The 14,339-nt window shown below is 39.1% G+C and overlaps 1 protein-coding gene across 2 annotated transcripts in view; it reads left to right on the top strand.

Moving 5' to 3' along the window:
• Window positions 1-14,339, top strand: part of TOX (thymocyte selection associated high mobility group box) — a 390,770-nt gene that overhangs the window by 222,841 nt on the left and 153,590 nt on the right. For both annotated transcript variants that reach the window (XM_068237428.1, XM_068237427.1), the window contains one exon: window positions 3,624-3,866. In XM_068237428.1, coding sequence (XP_068093529.1) covers window positions 3,624-3,866 — 243 coding nt within the window. The remainder of the gene's footprint in view (window positions 1-3,623; window positions 3,867-14,339) is intronic.

The raw sequence follows: 14,339 nt of genomic DNA, 5'->3' as shown, positions 1-14,339 counted from the left end.
TTAAGTGTACTCTTAAAACATGCCTCTTTAAACATGCATATAATGTTTTTATAAACATTATACTGACAAGTATTCACATCTGCCTATCATTAGCTAAGGAGCTTGTTACTTCTTTTGCCTCAGCTGTGCTACCCAATCCTAGTGTTTCCACCCCCTCCTATAGCGTGTAACATAATGACAGTTTCCTCTCTTCAATAACTTGGATGTTATTATAGTGTATATTTACTATATGTGTAAGTACATGTATCTTATCTGATTTTCTTATGGCTGGCACTATCAGTCCTTGTTGACCACTATTGTCTATATTGCACTCTGTAACGTATTATGGAATATATATATATATATATATATATAGTATATTGCTCTTAACAGGACAAAAGGCCATAATAATTTAATCAGTTTATTATAATGCATCAATGAGAAATAGTGACAACTAAGTAACATTGAGACTTACAATATACTCTATTCATATAAATATATCGATCAAGCGTAAATCATTTTCAAAATGGCATAGAGGTCATTTAGAAAAAAAAATGTAATTTCAATGGTGAAAAGAAAAAAGCTCTACCCCAAGCATAAAACCCCAGAAGAATACTTGAAGAATTGCAGCTTTTGATGATTTTACATAAGTTTAATGCATCGCACTGTGTAGTATTTATTCTCATGGAGCCAGTCTCTGACATTTTGCCACATACTTTTATTTCTGTAGTAAATTTATAATTGCGGCTGTCATAGCTAATGTAATGACAAAACTGAAGGGTAATAATTAGTTCTGTCATAGCTAAGAGTGACTGAATCTAAACTCAATAATTGCCTTCATGATGTACTTTGTGCCTGAAAGATTGTTTTAAGTGTTGTATTTCCCTCCTCGTTAAAAGCAGACTTTAAGTAATTATTCACATTTGTAAATTGTTTTATTGTTATATTTCTATCAAAATATTTTCACATTATTCAATTTTACATTTTCTTTGTTATTTTGAAAAGATTTAAAGATGTGTAGCCATTGCTGGGGTGCAAGAATATGCATGTCAAATACTGCAATTAACATTTGCATGCTTAACTGTGAGAAAAGCTAGTACACAACAATTAATACAGAATCTGTGTAGCTTTACTAGAAAGGAAAGCAGAACAGAGAACAATTTGATATATGCATGGAACTACGTTAAGCAGAATAACACGCTAAGTTCTATGCAGGATGAGTAGAGCATAATCCATTCCATTTAATGTATTACATTCTGCTCTACTCATCGTGCAGTTAGACTTTAGGTCCCATTCACATCTAAAATCGCTAAATGCTAGCGATTTGCGTTAGCGTTTCAGCGTTTGATTTTTCCGCAATTTGACGTGTAAAAATCAATGGACAATTTAGCATTTTGGAAGCGATCGCGATTAGCGGTTCTATACATGCTAATTCTGATCGCTACAGAATTGCCGGCAAACTGCTGCAGGTAACATGTTTGCGATTATCGCTAATCGCAAAATGCCCACGATCACAGCACACAGCATTGAGAACACTGCCATAGGCTAGAACAGGACTAGCAGTTTTAAAAACCGTTAGTGGTTTGCGGTTAGCGGGAATAATGCGATTCCCGCTTAGGTGTGAACGAGCCCTTACACACGTTATTTTGCTTAACACAGTTTAGTGCATGCACTTTATTGAATCATAATGATAAACATGTGTACGTGAATTTAAGAAGCCATGGAAAGTCGGGCGCTGGAACAGTGCCGATAGTTAAATATCTGTAAATGACCAATACTCTACTAATTAAAGTGTTAATTTTTATTAGAAAAATATTGCCAACTGTTACTGATATTTTACTATAGCTAAACCTAAGCCTACTAAGCCAAGACTCCTTTCTCACTCTTTTAAATGATGCCTGGCAAACCCTCCATGGGACATTACACACAATTTGAGCAGGGAAGCCCGCAGCACACCAAAATTAAGTAAAATCTAGGAACTTTATTAGGCACATCCAGCAGACAGAATGACAGCTGATGCATTTCAGACACACAGGTCTTTTGTCATAGCTATGACTAAGGACCTGCATGTCTGAAACGCATCAGTTGCCTTTCTTTCTGTCAGATGTGCCTAATAAAGTTCATGGATTTTACTTCATCTTGCTGTGCTGTGGGCTTCCTTGTTTAAATATTTCTTCCTTAGTGAACAGGGGCATAACTACCATGTACGGTGCCCCCCCCTCCCCTTGCAAAAAATATTGCATGAGGCCCTCTAAGTTCATGGCCCCCGCCTTCCTCCCCCCACCAAGGGACCAGGCAGGCAACATTCTCGCCACCTACTCCCACCATGCAGAGTAGCGCGTGTAATTTTACCTGCTTCCAGTGAAGTGGTTTTCCTCTGTGCACGCACACTCTCTCTGCTGCCATTAACTGGCTTCCTGTCACATGACCAATGTGAGTCATGTGATTGGGAGCTCAATGAAGGGCAGCAGAGAGTGCTGCTGCTGTATTGCATGGAGATTCATGGCGCTGAAAGCAGGTAAATATAATGTACCTTGTTCTACTCTGCATGCAGATGGCTGGAGGAGGGCCCCCCAAAGCCAATGGCCCCCTGCAATCGCAGGGATTGCAGGGGCAATTGTTAAACCCATGTTAGGGAATCTAATTCCAATAATTTTTTCTTGTCTTGTCTTGTCTTGGTTAGTAAGTGGCTTAAATTAATTTTGAACAATGTTGCTGCACACGGCATTTTTAATATGCAGGAAAAATGTGTAAACTTGTTCACCATCAGACGGTAGCAAACAAGAGCATGATCACATGAATAAATGGGTTAATAAAAAAACAGTGGTTGCCTAAAATAGAGTCTGAAGCCTAAAAAATACCTCTTTTTACTAGGCGGTCCTGTTCAGCAATAAGGCCATAGCTGAAACGCCGCATCCCCGCTGCAGAACGATTAATAAATACCCCCAATTTTGCTGCTCAGGTGAGGCAGAGCTTTGCGCTGTAGCTCTGCCTCTAGTCGCGTCAATCTCCGCGGATCTCTGCCTCTCCCCACCCGGGAGAAGGCGGAGATCCGTGGAGATTGACGTGAGTAGACCCCGGGGATTTCGGAGGTATAAATTGATCATTCTGCCATGGGAATGCGGCGTTTCAGCTATGGCCTTATTGCTGAACATGACTGCCTAGTAAAACGAGGTTTTTTTTAGGCTTCAGACTCTCTTTAAGAATATGAACAATAAAATAAATACTGTATTTTTCTGATTCTGATATTACAATATGCTACATCCCTAAGTTTCTTTTCATGCAAGGTTCTAATGGCATACACTGGCAATAAGGTAAAAACATTTTGATATAATGTTGAATCAGTAAATTACATTTGTTTTCCCCAGATCTTTAGAGAAAGATATTCAGCAACAATATAACTCTATAAGATTCTTAATGGTGCCCAAGGAATTTATTAAATGATTTTTGATTCTTGAGAAAACTGTGCCTAATGGAAATTCTACAAATGCCAGACTTTGCTATGCCTTTGGGAGATGGAGTTCCAAAGTAAACTTTAAAACAGCAGCAGCATCTATTAGGGTCTGAAATGTGCTTTTATTTACTAAAATAACATATCTTTGTTTATGTGTGGCACATAGATTTTTTTATGCTTCACTCCACAGGGTTACCCTGGACACAGTTTAGAGAATGAAGATTTTAACATTCCACCCATTACACCGCCCTCACTTCCAGAACATGCGCTGGTCCAACTGTCAGAAGCAGAGTCAGGATACCACTCGTTGTGCCACCCCATGAATCAGAATGGCCTACTACAATTTCACCACCAAAATATGGATTTACCAGCAATTACAGTGTCAAATATGCTGGGCCAAGATGGGTCTCTAATTTCAAACTCCCTTTCAGTGGTAAGTTAATCTGTTTCTATTTTGATGGATTTATGTGGTATGATGAAAATATGTCCGGCATTGTAAAACATGTTCTCAATGCTGATTTATGATCCCGGAGTATATGCCATTTGTCATAGATGTCATACATGAATTTCAAGAATCATAGTAATGGGATTACATTTTAAGAATCTAAATCAAAGCCATAATGCTGCTTAGGTTCAACATGAATATGTGTGTATTATATCCATTCTTCCTTCATAGCCCTGTGCTTATACTGGGATCTGCAAAACTCTCTTTAAGCTTTACTCCAAACATACAGTATATACATTCTGCATATTTAAAATGAATGTTATAATTTTTATGCAATGCACAAAATAATTAACTTGTGATTTTCTTTAAGTACTTGATTTAGTCTTTATATTAGACTATAGTATGGTCCCCACCCCCCTTTTCATCTAGTTGTTACGATTGCAAAACAACATTCTTTAGCAATTGCATAACAATAATAAATGAGATAAGAGTAAACTTAAAGGGAACCAGATACGAAGCACCCTTGTGTATTTTACCATAGAAATCAGTGGGAACATTAGAGAAAACATTTACCATGCTCTCTGTTCCATCCTCACTGCTAAAAGTGTCTGTTATCTAGCTGAGATAAGAATCCCGGACTGAGCATTGATTCTGGCTTTGCTATAATGACTCAGCTATAATGATTCCTGAGCAAAGCCAGCAGGGGGCAGGCTTGGACTTGAAGACAGCAAAGAACACAGTCTCAGCTATAATTATTCTGTAGCAAAGCCAGACCGACTGCTTAGTCGGGATTCTTATCTTAGAGGTGATAACAGGCAAATTAAACAGAGAACAATGTAACAAAGAGCAGATTAGGTGTTTACTGTCATGTTCCCACTGATTTATAAGGTAAAATACATGAGGTTGCTTCATCTCTAGTTCTCTTTAAGATCATAAGTTTTCATTACTTTTTTTAAAAACAAACATGAGGTTTGCTACAGGCAATTCTTTAATACTTACCTCATAAGTTTCAGCTTTAAAAAGTAACTGTGCTTACACATGAAAGTACAGTTATCTTTTTAAAAAACATAAAAAATGTAATTGGACTTACTAAAGATGAACGGTTACCAAGGATTGAACGTTATCCCAATCAGAAGCAGATTCCCCTTTTTCCCATGGGAAATCTTTACCTTTTCTCGAATAGATTACAAAGGGGTTTGTATGGCTGATATTGTGGTGAAACCCCTCCCACTGTGTGATGTCAGCACCTAGGTACTGATATCACACTGGGAGCCTTGTTGCCTTGTGGGAAATAACAGCTGTTTCCAAATTGCCAAACAAGCAGCATCTCTTTCCAAACACATCACCTGCCAGCAGTAAAGATGCCGTTATGTGATATATTTCAGATTGGGAGAGGAAAGATTTTACAATGGGCAAAAACTGACTAAATAATTTATAAATAATTATTGAAAAAAGTAAGCTCTTTTTTTTCATTACATTTTCACTGCAGTTCCTCTTTAACTAGTATATTCAAATGCATTGACAGACTATTACTTATCTATCCTAATAACCAAGAAAGAAAACAGGGGGCCATATGACATGATAAGAAGCTAAAAATGGGCCACCTGAGCAATGTCCAAGCATAAAGAGCATAACTCAATTATATCACCCAAGCAAGTTCTTTATTTTGTTGTCTCTGGAGCTTTTAGTCCTTATTATAATTCATAAGTTGTCTACCACCATTATAATTCCTATGCACCTGGCCAGAGAGCTGATCAGACAGATGTCTTATGGGTCGGCAAAAAGTTTTTCAGCTGAAAAATAAACACATTTTAAAAGCTATAAATTAGAAGCATAATGCTTCTCTGCTAGCCCAGGCTATGATGTAACAGCATTCTGCCCCAGAGGACTCTGGGGGATCAGATGTTGGTCCTGCTCATAAAAAACACAAACACAATGTAGCAGTATAAAAAGTAGGCATCTATGATGAATTTAAGAATGTAAATTAGGGTGCAAAAATATTTTACTAATTTTAGTTTAGTTTATTAGTTTAAAGCTAAGCCTGACATGATACTATTTGATTTGTTTTCATGATTGATTGTACTATTCAAAATATAAAATACAATAATTATCTAAAAGTTAGAGAAAATGTATTCATTTTTCTCTTAAAAAAAAAGATTTTTCTACATGACTGATCATTTATCAAATAAATAGGAAGAATTGAAAAATGTTGTACCGTGAATGTCGCCCTGACCTGAAACATATTTACTTTCTACATAATGCTGACAACCAGGTTTTTTAAATTATATTTTGTGAAGGAAGAGCATATAAATATTGTTTAACAATATAATTTTGAATAATAATACCTTATTTTAGCTTTTCTACTTATATTTTAGGTTCTAAGGAAAAATATATTGTTATTGATAGACAATACATGAAAAAACAACAAACAGGCAAGAAACAGCACACTGGGATTCTTTTAACCTTCCCAGCGTTCAATTTCCCCAGGATTTCTGTGCAAACAGTGATAAAATTTATTTTTAAAACTTTTTTTTCCCTGTAACTTGCCAAAATGTGTCAAGCAAGGGTCTAGTATACAGTGCAGGAGAGTATTGATGTGTATGCATGTTTATACTGTTCACAGCATGTTTTTTTGAACGGACATTTCTGTCCATACCGCTAGGGAGGTTAATAGTAGCATTTCGGTTCTGACAGAACTGATTTTCTTTGTAGTCAAACATCACCACTTTGACAAGCCACACATACGTATGTTTTGCACGGTGCCTATAGAACCAAAGCAATTTTTTTTCCATGGGTCTATTGGGAGTGCTGTAAATCAACAAATGGAGATGCATTAAAGCTGCATGAATTTCTAATACAGTATGTTGCTATTACAGAAAAAGAATCAGTCTCCTATTGAATAATGCAGCTTTCAAAGCTCAGCAGAAAATTTGATTACAAACAATTTGATTACTGGTTTCTGAAGAAATATTTCCAAAATATTGTGGCATTTTGCTCCTGTGATGCATAAAACATAACAGCAGACCCGTCTGCAAGTTCTTTTAGGACAGTAAAGAATAGATGATGTCAACTCTAATTACTTCAATATCAAATAACGCAAGCATTAGTCTGAAATGAAATGGATGTCACATTGTGTAAAAAGAAATGCTTTTAAACAATGTGACAGGGGATAAAGGCAATGAATAATTAGATATTCTTTGCACAATTTATCATAGTTTTATCAGCTGAGTCTTTTATTTTAGAAATTATGCCATTCTATTCAATAACTTTGTACAAAATATCTGATATGGCATCCGAAACACAAATAGGAATTTTGCTGCTTTTTGTTACTTGGTCGGCTCGCCAATTTGCCGATCACAGTGTTTACTGTTACATTCTAATTGTATAAGCCTTGGGTTACAGCAACATGTGTAATGTTTTATGTGTGCTCAAATATTATGTGATTTGCATCTACCATATAATGGGAAATAACATTTGATTAAACAAATCTTGTAACTGCTATTCATACAGAGGTGTTGATGTAGGATACACATTTTCATTCTTTAAATGGACTATTCTGTAGAATAATTACCTGTAGGAAGGGATAATATGATATTGATGTTCCAGTTAACAAGATGATTGTTATCTGTGAGGTTATATGTTCATACTGTGGAAAGGTTAAAAAAAACTTGGATACTTACATCATTATTGTTCTTCGTGGCAAAGATGCGAACAAGTAAATTGCACTGACCTTAAAACCTACTTAAAAGGTAAATTATTTTCCTTCTTCCATTTTTGGGGAAAGGGCTGAAAATGTGTTACAGGAGGACTACATAACAGGCATTTGTATGAATGTGAATTTCCACTAAGAAATTTGAGTCTAGGGGCCATATTCTATTGATGAATATACACATAAATAGGGCGATCATTAGACTACAGGTGCTTACCGATATACCAAAATAATCTGAGAAACCTCAAAGAATTCAATAAAATAGTAACATTTATTGAAAAACTCACATAAATTACTGAAAAGATATATTAACCACTTTACCCCCCCAGTGCTAAATTTCTCCGTCCCTCTGCGCACTGCTTCACCCCCAGGGACGGAGAAAGGCGCACTTGTTTGTTTACTGGCTGGGAGTGGGCGGGGACCTCGCGCGCACACTCCAGCCAGCCAGCACAGCAGGTGACTAATTGGATGTTAGGAACAAGCGTTCCTAAATCCAATTAGACGCGCCGATTGCGGACACAATGGAGACTGCTTCAAACAGAAGCAATCTCCATTGATAACAATAAAATGTAAACAAACGTGCAGCGCGCGATCGCGCGCCCCCGCGACCCGCGCGTGCGTGCGCACACCCCCGCTCTGCAGTGCAATGATTGGTTATGGGGACCCCAGTCCCCAATAACCAATCATATCACAGAAAAAAATGAATCGAAGCAGCGCTGCAAGTTACAAATCGCGCTGGTGCTTCAGGGGTAAAACCCCTCCGTTGTGAAGTGGTTAAAACCCCATGAGATGGCCATCCCCTCACGCTATCACACGTCACGCATTCCAGCAAACATGCTCCTGGCCAGGATAAAGTTGTATAAATAATGTTTGTGGCGGCAAAAAACTTCTTACTGTAGCCTACTTCAATCCTGTGTGAAAGGAACAACAAGCAGTTCAATCCAGAAGCCGCAATGGGTATGGGTTAGGAAGCAAAGCCGCACAAGCAGGGTTCAGGTTAAATGCAGCAGCTAGTGTTAGCAACAGTTCACATAAAAAATGGAAATTGCAACAGTCGTATCTCACCACTCCACCGTCTTAGGAAAGGAGCTTGAGTAGTCCACTTGTAGTGAAGAGTCCCCCTGGATCCACTGCGCTGCAATCCACTGTCACAGCTGACCAACCGGAACAAGAGTCTCCGGATCACCCATATACTGACTGTATGGAAAATGACATCTTGGGTCCATATGGGGACAAACTTGCTTGAAAAGGCATGGGTGGCCTATAGGAGCAGGCATCAGTGTGTGGCCAGGCTGAAAAGAAGGCATGCAAGTCCTGTACAGGAAGGAAATGGAGGGTGCTGCGGGAGGGGATGGCGTCTCATGCAAGCATGTCCTTTACATGTTTTGCCGTTCTCACGGCGTCATCAGAAGGCGTGTCTTGCCGTATTGTGCGACCATTCAAATCCATTGTGGCAGCCAATCGGAGCCCGGCGGAAGTTCGCGTCATGGGCGGAAGTTACGCGTGTGGACCAAAAGGGAGGAAGTGTGGCATACCTCACACCGCCGCGTCTCAGCTCCCAGTGACGCAACTCAGCAGCGCTACGGTGACTCCACAAGGACAGATACCCAAGCAACATGCAAACATACCAGTCACCCTCAGCGACTAGTGTCCATATTAATTATCTACAGAAACTCAGGAAAAATCAAAAAATGTATTTATACTTAGTTGATGACATGAGGTCTAAATGGGCAAAAAATATAAACTCCTAAGCCAGCCCAACAGATAAGTGATAGGGCTGGACGAAAAGTATATGCCTGTCCGAAGCACCATAGACTACAGTCCTGCATATAAAATGGAATAAAGAGGGCCCATCATATGCTAGACAGTGGGACACATCACGGCCCTATGCAAAAAGCTCTAGCAGTTCACGGGGGACCGAATACTGGGTTAAAGGGGAGGAGAAAAACCGGCCAGCAGACCATCAACACGGATTCAATGAGGTAGAAAATGCGCAAAACTGAAGGTCTCATTCAGACCCGGGGATTGGCATACTTTTAGATTATAGATCCATCTGGTTTCTCTTTGAAGGAGCAAACAATCAAAATTGCCCCCCCCCCCGTATAGTTCCATGGATTCTATCAAGACCTACAAACCGCAATCTATAGGTAGTGCATTTAGGGCATTGTCTTACATGTCGAGCTATGGGAGTAAGAGACTCATCATTGTTCACATTCTGTATATCTTCAAATATTCGCCTCCATAATGGTCTCTTAGTTTTCCCTATGTAAAAAGACCCACAGGGACACAGTAATAGATAAACCACTAATTCGGTCTGACAGTTCACATTCTATTGATGAACTCTTAACTTAGGTCGATGGGGGCATCGCCTAATCTTATAAAACTTTAGACCCCCCAGGTGGAAAAGAACTCGCTTGGGCGATATAATCGCCCAGCGAGTTCTTAACACGTTATCCAATTACCCTTATCATGCCTCCGGGAAGCGATACTTCCCGGCAGACATGAGCGTTAGCTTAGACCTGCAAAAAGCAGGTCTAAACCGGCTAATGCACGTCGCCGCTGCAGCATCTGGGGGACCCCCAGAGCTCCCCGTCGGGTCGCCGCACACTGTAGAAGCCCCCCATGTAGCTGCACCGGCACCCCTGTTGGCATACATACAGCCGCAGATCACCCGACGCCTCTCGCCGCAAAATCCGTCGTGTAATTACAGTGTATCTGACACTGTAATTACTGTGTGCATAGAAGGAGCCCGGGCAAATCATCTTTGAATCTGCAGCCCGGGCTCCCCATTGGTCCGCTGTGTGAGCCATTTTATTGGTTCAGACAGCGGACCAATGGGGAGCCTGGGCTGCAGATTCAAAGATGCTTTGCCAGGGCTCTTTCTATGCGCACAGTAATAACAGTGTCAGATACACTGTAATTTCACCATGGATTTTGCGGCGAGAGGCGTCGGGTGATCTGCTGCGTGCCAACAGGGGTGCCGGTGCAGCTACATGGGGGCCTTCTACAGTGTGCGGCGACCTGACGGGGAGCTCTGGGGGTCTCCTTATTAAAGGAGACCCCCAGATGCTGCAGCGGAAGATGTCGGCGATGTTCGGCGGGCGAGTGCGCATGTGTGGGGAGTGAAGCCGTGGTGCTGATGGACAGCACCACAGCATAAACCTCACTCCCCATCGCCCGGTAATAGGGAGCATCGCTCAGGCTTTCGCCTGAGTAATGCTCCTTAACGGTCGGCCATCGCGCGAAGGATATGGGCAATAGGATTTGCCGGTAATCCTCTCGCGATGGCAAGGTGATAAGTAGCTCGCATCTGCAAGCTACTTATCACCTTGAATAGGAGATGGCCCTAAGAGTGAGACTCAAATTTCTTAGTGGAGATTCACATTAATACAAATGTCTGTTTATGTTTTAGTCTCTTGGATCAAATATTTTGTGTCATTCAGTTACATTGTCTTTATATGGATCTGTGCCATGGCCTGAAGGACCCCATATAAGGAACAAGTACTACTATGAGTTTCCCTTGAACAAAGTCAAGTATATCATAACACAATAATACGCAAGATAAATTTAGCATTGTGAAGACAATTGAGTGTTCACTAATATCATGACCTTTAAACATAAAAGTGATAAGATAAGGCAAAGTGTTTGTATATGTAGAAAAGTACTACTAAGTACTAGAAAATACTACTGATACTGACAATCTCCATCATAGATCCATCAGATGAGTTGGGTAGAAATCGTAGGTAATCGCTACAGAGGGGAAAACAATTTCATCCTGACCAAGTGATCTTGTATAGGGTCATGTGTTAATTTCTCTAGATTTTTTTATTCTGGTGAATTTTCAGAGCCATTGACTAACTGTAGGCATGGATTTAGTTTTCCAGAGAGCTGGTATCTGTGCTCTTGCTGCATTAAGTAAGTGGGTAAGTATTGTGCATTTATATTCTCTGTGAGAACAACAGGAGTTGTGGAGTCCACATATGAACCGCACCAACAAAAAGTCTAGGGCATGCTTCAAAAAAAGTCTACCAGAATATGAACTTTTGTTACAGTCCTACATTGGAACTAATACTGTTAGAGTAGAAACCATATGTATACAAAAAAAAACCTAATGATTAGGCTCTGTGCCATGACATATATTTTCAGACATAGGTTTTAAATATAAAAAAGTTGGCTAGACATGATATAGCCAAATTAAATTATATGTGTTAATTAAATTCAATAAAATTATGAATTTTATAAATAATTGAATTACATTTTTCTTTCAATCACCAGATTAATTTTGTAGAAAATTTGAGAAAATGAAATTGCCAAGCATGTATAGCCACCTTAAGAAACATACTTATGCTGACAGATCTCATTCAGTTTGTTCTCACAATTAATGTCATATATTACAATCTTTAACTTTGATTTCAAGTAGAATTTATTAACAGAAGTTATTTTCAAATGTGATAGCTTAATTAGAATTCGTATCACTAATGAGTCCTGGCCATCCTATTGAAAATGTCACTATGGTAAGAATATAGAAGTGGCAATTAAAACTCTTGCCAAAATCCATTTATGAGACTCTTTAAAGGAAACCAGAGACATTATAAAAGAAAGATTTGATAAATACCTGGGGCTTTCTCAATCCCCAAAAGTACAACTGAGTCCCTCGCCGTCCTCCCGCGTGCCTCCGTTCAGCTTCAATCAGCCCCGGTAACTGGCTAAGTCGCGTCAGCCAGGGTCTTCTGGGCATGCCCTGGGTAAGCTCTGGGTAAGTATCAAATTTTTTTTTATAACGTCTCTGGTATGCTTTAACGATCTACTGTATGCGTTTTCTTGTCAATGATAAGCTTTCAGTGTCACCATTACTATTTCAGCAAGAGAATGCACACACATGAACCTACTGATATTTCAGAAACTACTAAATAAATATTGTTTTTGTGAAATATTACATTAGATATGCCTATAGATGTATCAGATTGAAGTTTTTGTGCTCAGAGGTACCATCTTCAGAACATGTCCTGGAAATGAGACCCTCGAGCTAATAAGCAATGGCCTGTCAGTCTAGCAAATATAATAGCAATTGTAATGGAATGTGCAGAAAAGTCAGCCAATGAATAACTGCTGAAAAATAAGAACTATTTCGTTATAAAGCATCATAAAAACAAAGTAATGACTAGTGACCCACAGATCGTCTTTACACATTATTAAGATTAAAGGAATAGAAATAAGAGTCCAAAAATACAATCATGCTGGAGTAATTGCAACAATAATTAAAAAATGAATTAGTAACACTGTAGTGATTCTGATCATTTCTTACTGATATCATGAGTTCAAAATCACTATAGAAACAGGTAGTGGTCAATGCTACAAATATTTTGGGTGCTGAAGAAAACAAAAATAAGCCAAGTGTATTGTTTATTGTTCTTGATCATGTATTCCTTCAGAACAGCTGGAAACAATCTAACCAAAAGAGACTGGACAATAAATGTAATGGTATCTTGACTCTAATCTAGCCCTGCCCCCCCCCCCCCCCCCCCCAAAATCAAATCGACAGCACATTCCACTTTACAAATGTATTACCATTATACCCTGAAAACTCCTAGTCTGCCTTGACAAACTCAACATCTTAAATAATCTTATTAGGGGGAAAAGAGGGTAAGGGAAAGAGAGAGAGACAGAGGGAGGTGGCTTTTTCTGGGTGACTAGGGTCTTCTGAGAAGAGAAGTTACTTATTCCTGGAGAGCCTTCAACATAGTTACATAGTTACATAGTTATTTTGGTTGAAGAAAGACATACGTCCATCGAGTTCAACCAGTATAGTTAATATCCAATATTTTCATTTAGAATAAACACAAAGGATTTTAACTTGACTACCTCATGAGATCATGGATACTGTTGCTGTGTTCAATTGTCCTAATTCTCCCATGATATAAAAGTACTCCTCATTTTTAAAGTCACTCCAAGTTGTTTAAAGTCTCTTTCAGTTGCCTGTGTGATGATGTCTTTGTCAGTGTTTTTCCTATCATTCATTATCTCTTTCGTATTATTTTCTTCTGCCACCTGATAAACCCAAATGAAACTGGTTAAACCCTTTTGAACCTCATACCAACTGAAAGCAAATTTTAATTTTAAGTTTCCTAACGAAAGAATGCATGATTTAGCCATGTTGAGAAGAAAGCATGTCAGCGAATGCTTATATTTGTTAATGGAAGAAGAAGTATGGTCTCCTCTTTCTTGACCAGGGTAACAAATGCATCTGGGACAGCGGTGGGCAAAGTATGTGCATCCAGCCTGCCGATAGACGGTGGATTCCTTACCCCCCCCCCCCTGCAGAGTTGCAAGTGGGCGATTAGTGGGGGTTAACTCACCTACATAGCGCTTCCTGTGTCACGTCTCCATAGTGATAGGCCATCACGTGACACGCGTTACATGACACACCAGTGTAGATCAGGACACGCAAAGTTTGCGCTGAAACTTAGTCGATGATTTTTGAATAAAGGACCATATCAGATTTTAATATATTGAGTCATCAGATGGTCTGGACTCAGCTTTTATCATTTTTCATATTTTTCACAGCTTCTCTATTTTCTGATCTGTGATAGGAACCTCCTGTGCTTGCTCTGGGGATAATTTTAGGATACTCTAATTTTCAAGCGACTGTTGCATTACGTTGTCAGTTGCCCTCTTCATTCTATTTAATGTAGTATAATTTAGCATGATATTTTTAAAATGGTCCACAGTCATCTAATTTATATTTAAGTATT

The sequence above is a fragment of the Hyperolius riggenbachi genome, chromosome 5, assembly GCF_040937935.1.
Source record: "Hyperolius riggenbachi isolate aHypRig1 chromosome 5, aHypRig1.pri, whole genome shotgun sequence".
Classification (NCBI taxonomy): domain Eukaryota; kingdom Metazoa; phylum Chordata; class Amphibia; order Anura; family Hyperoliidae; genus Hyperolius; species Hyperolius riggenbachi.
This window is presented reverse-complemented; position numbering and strand designations above follow the sequence as displayed.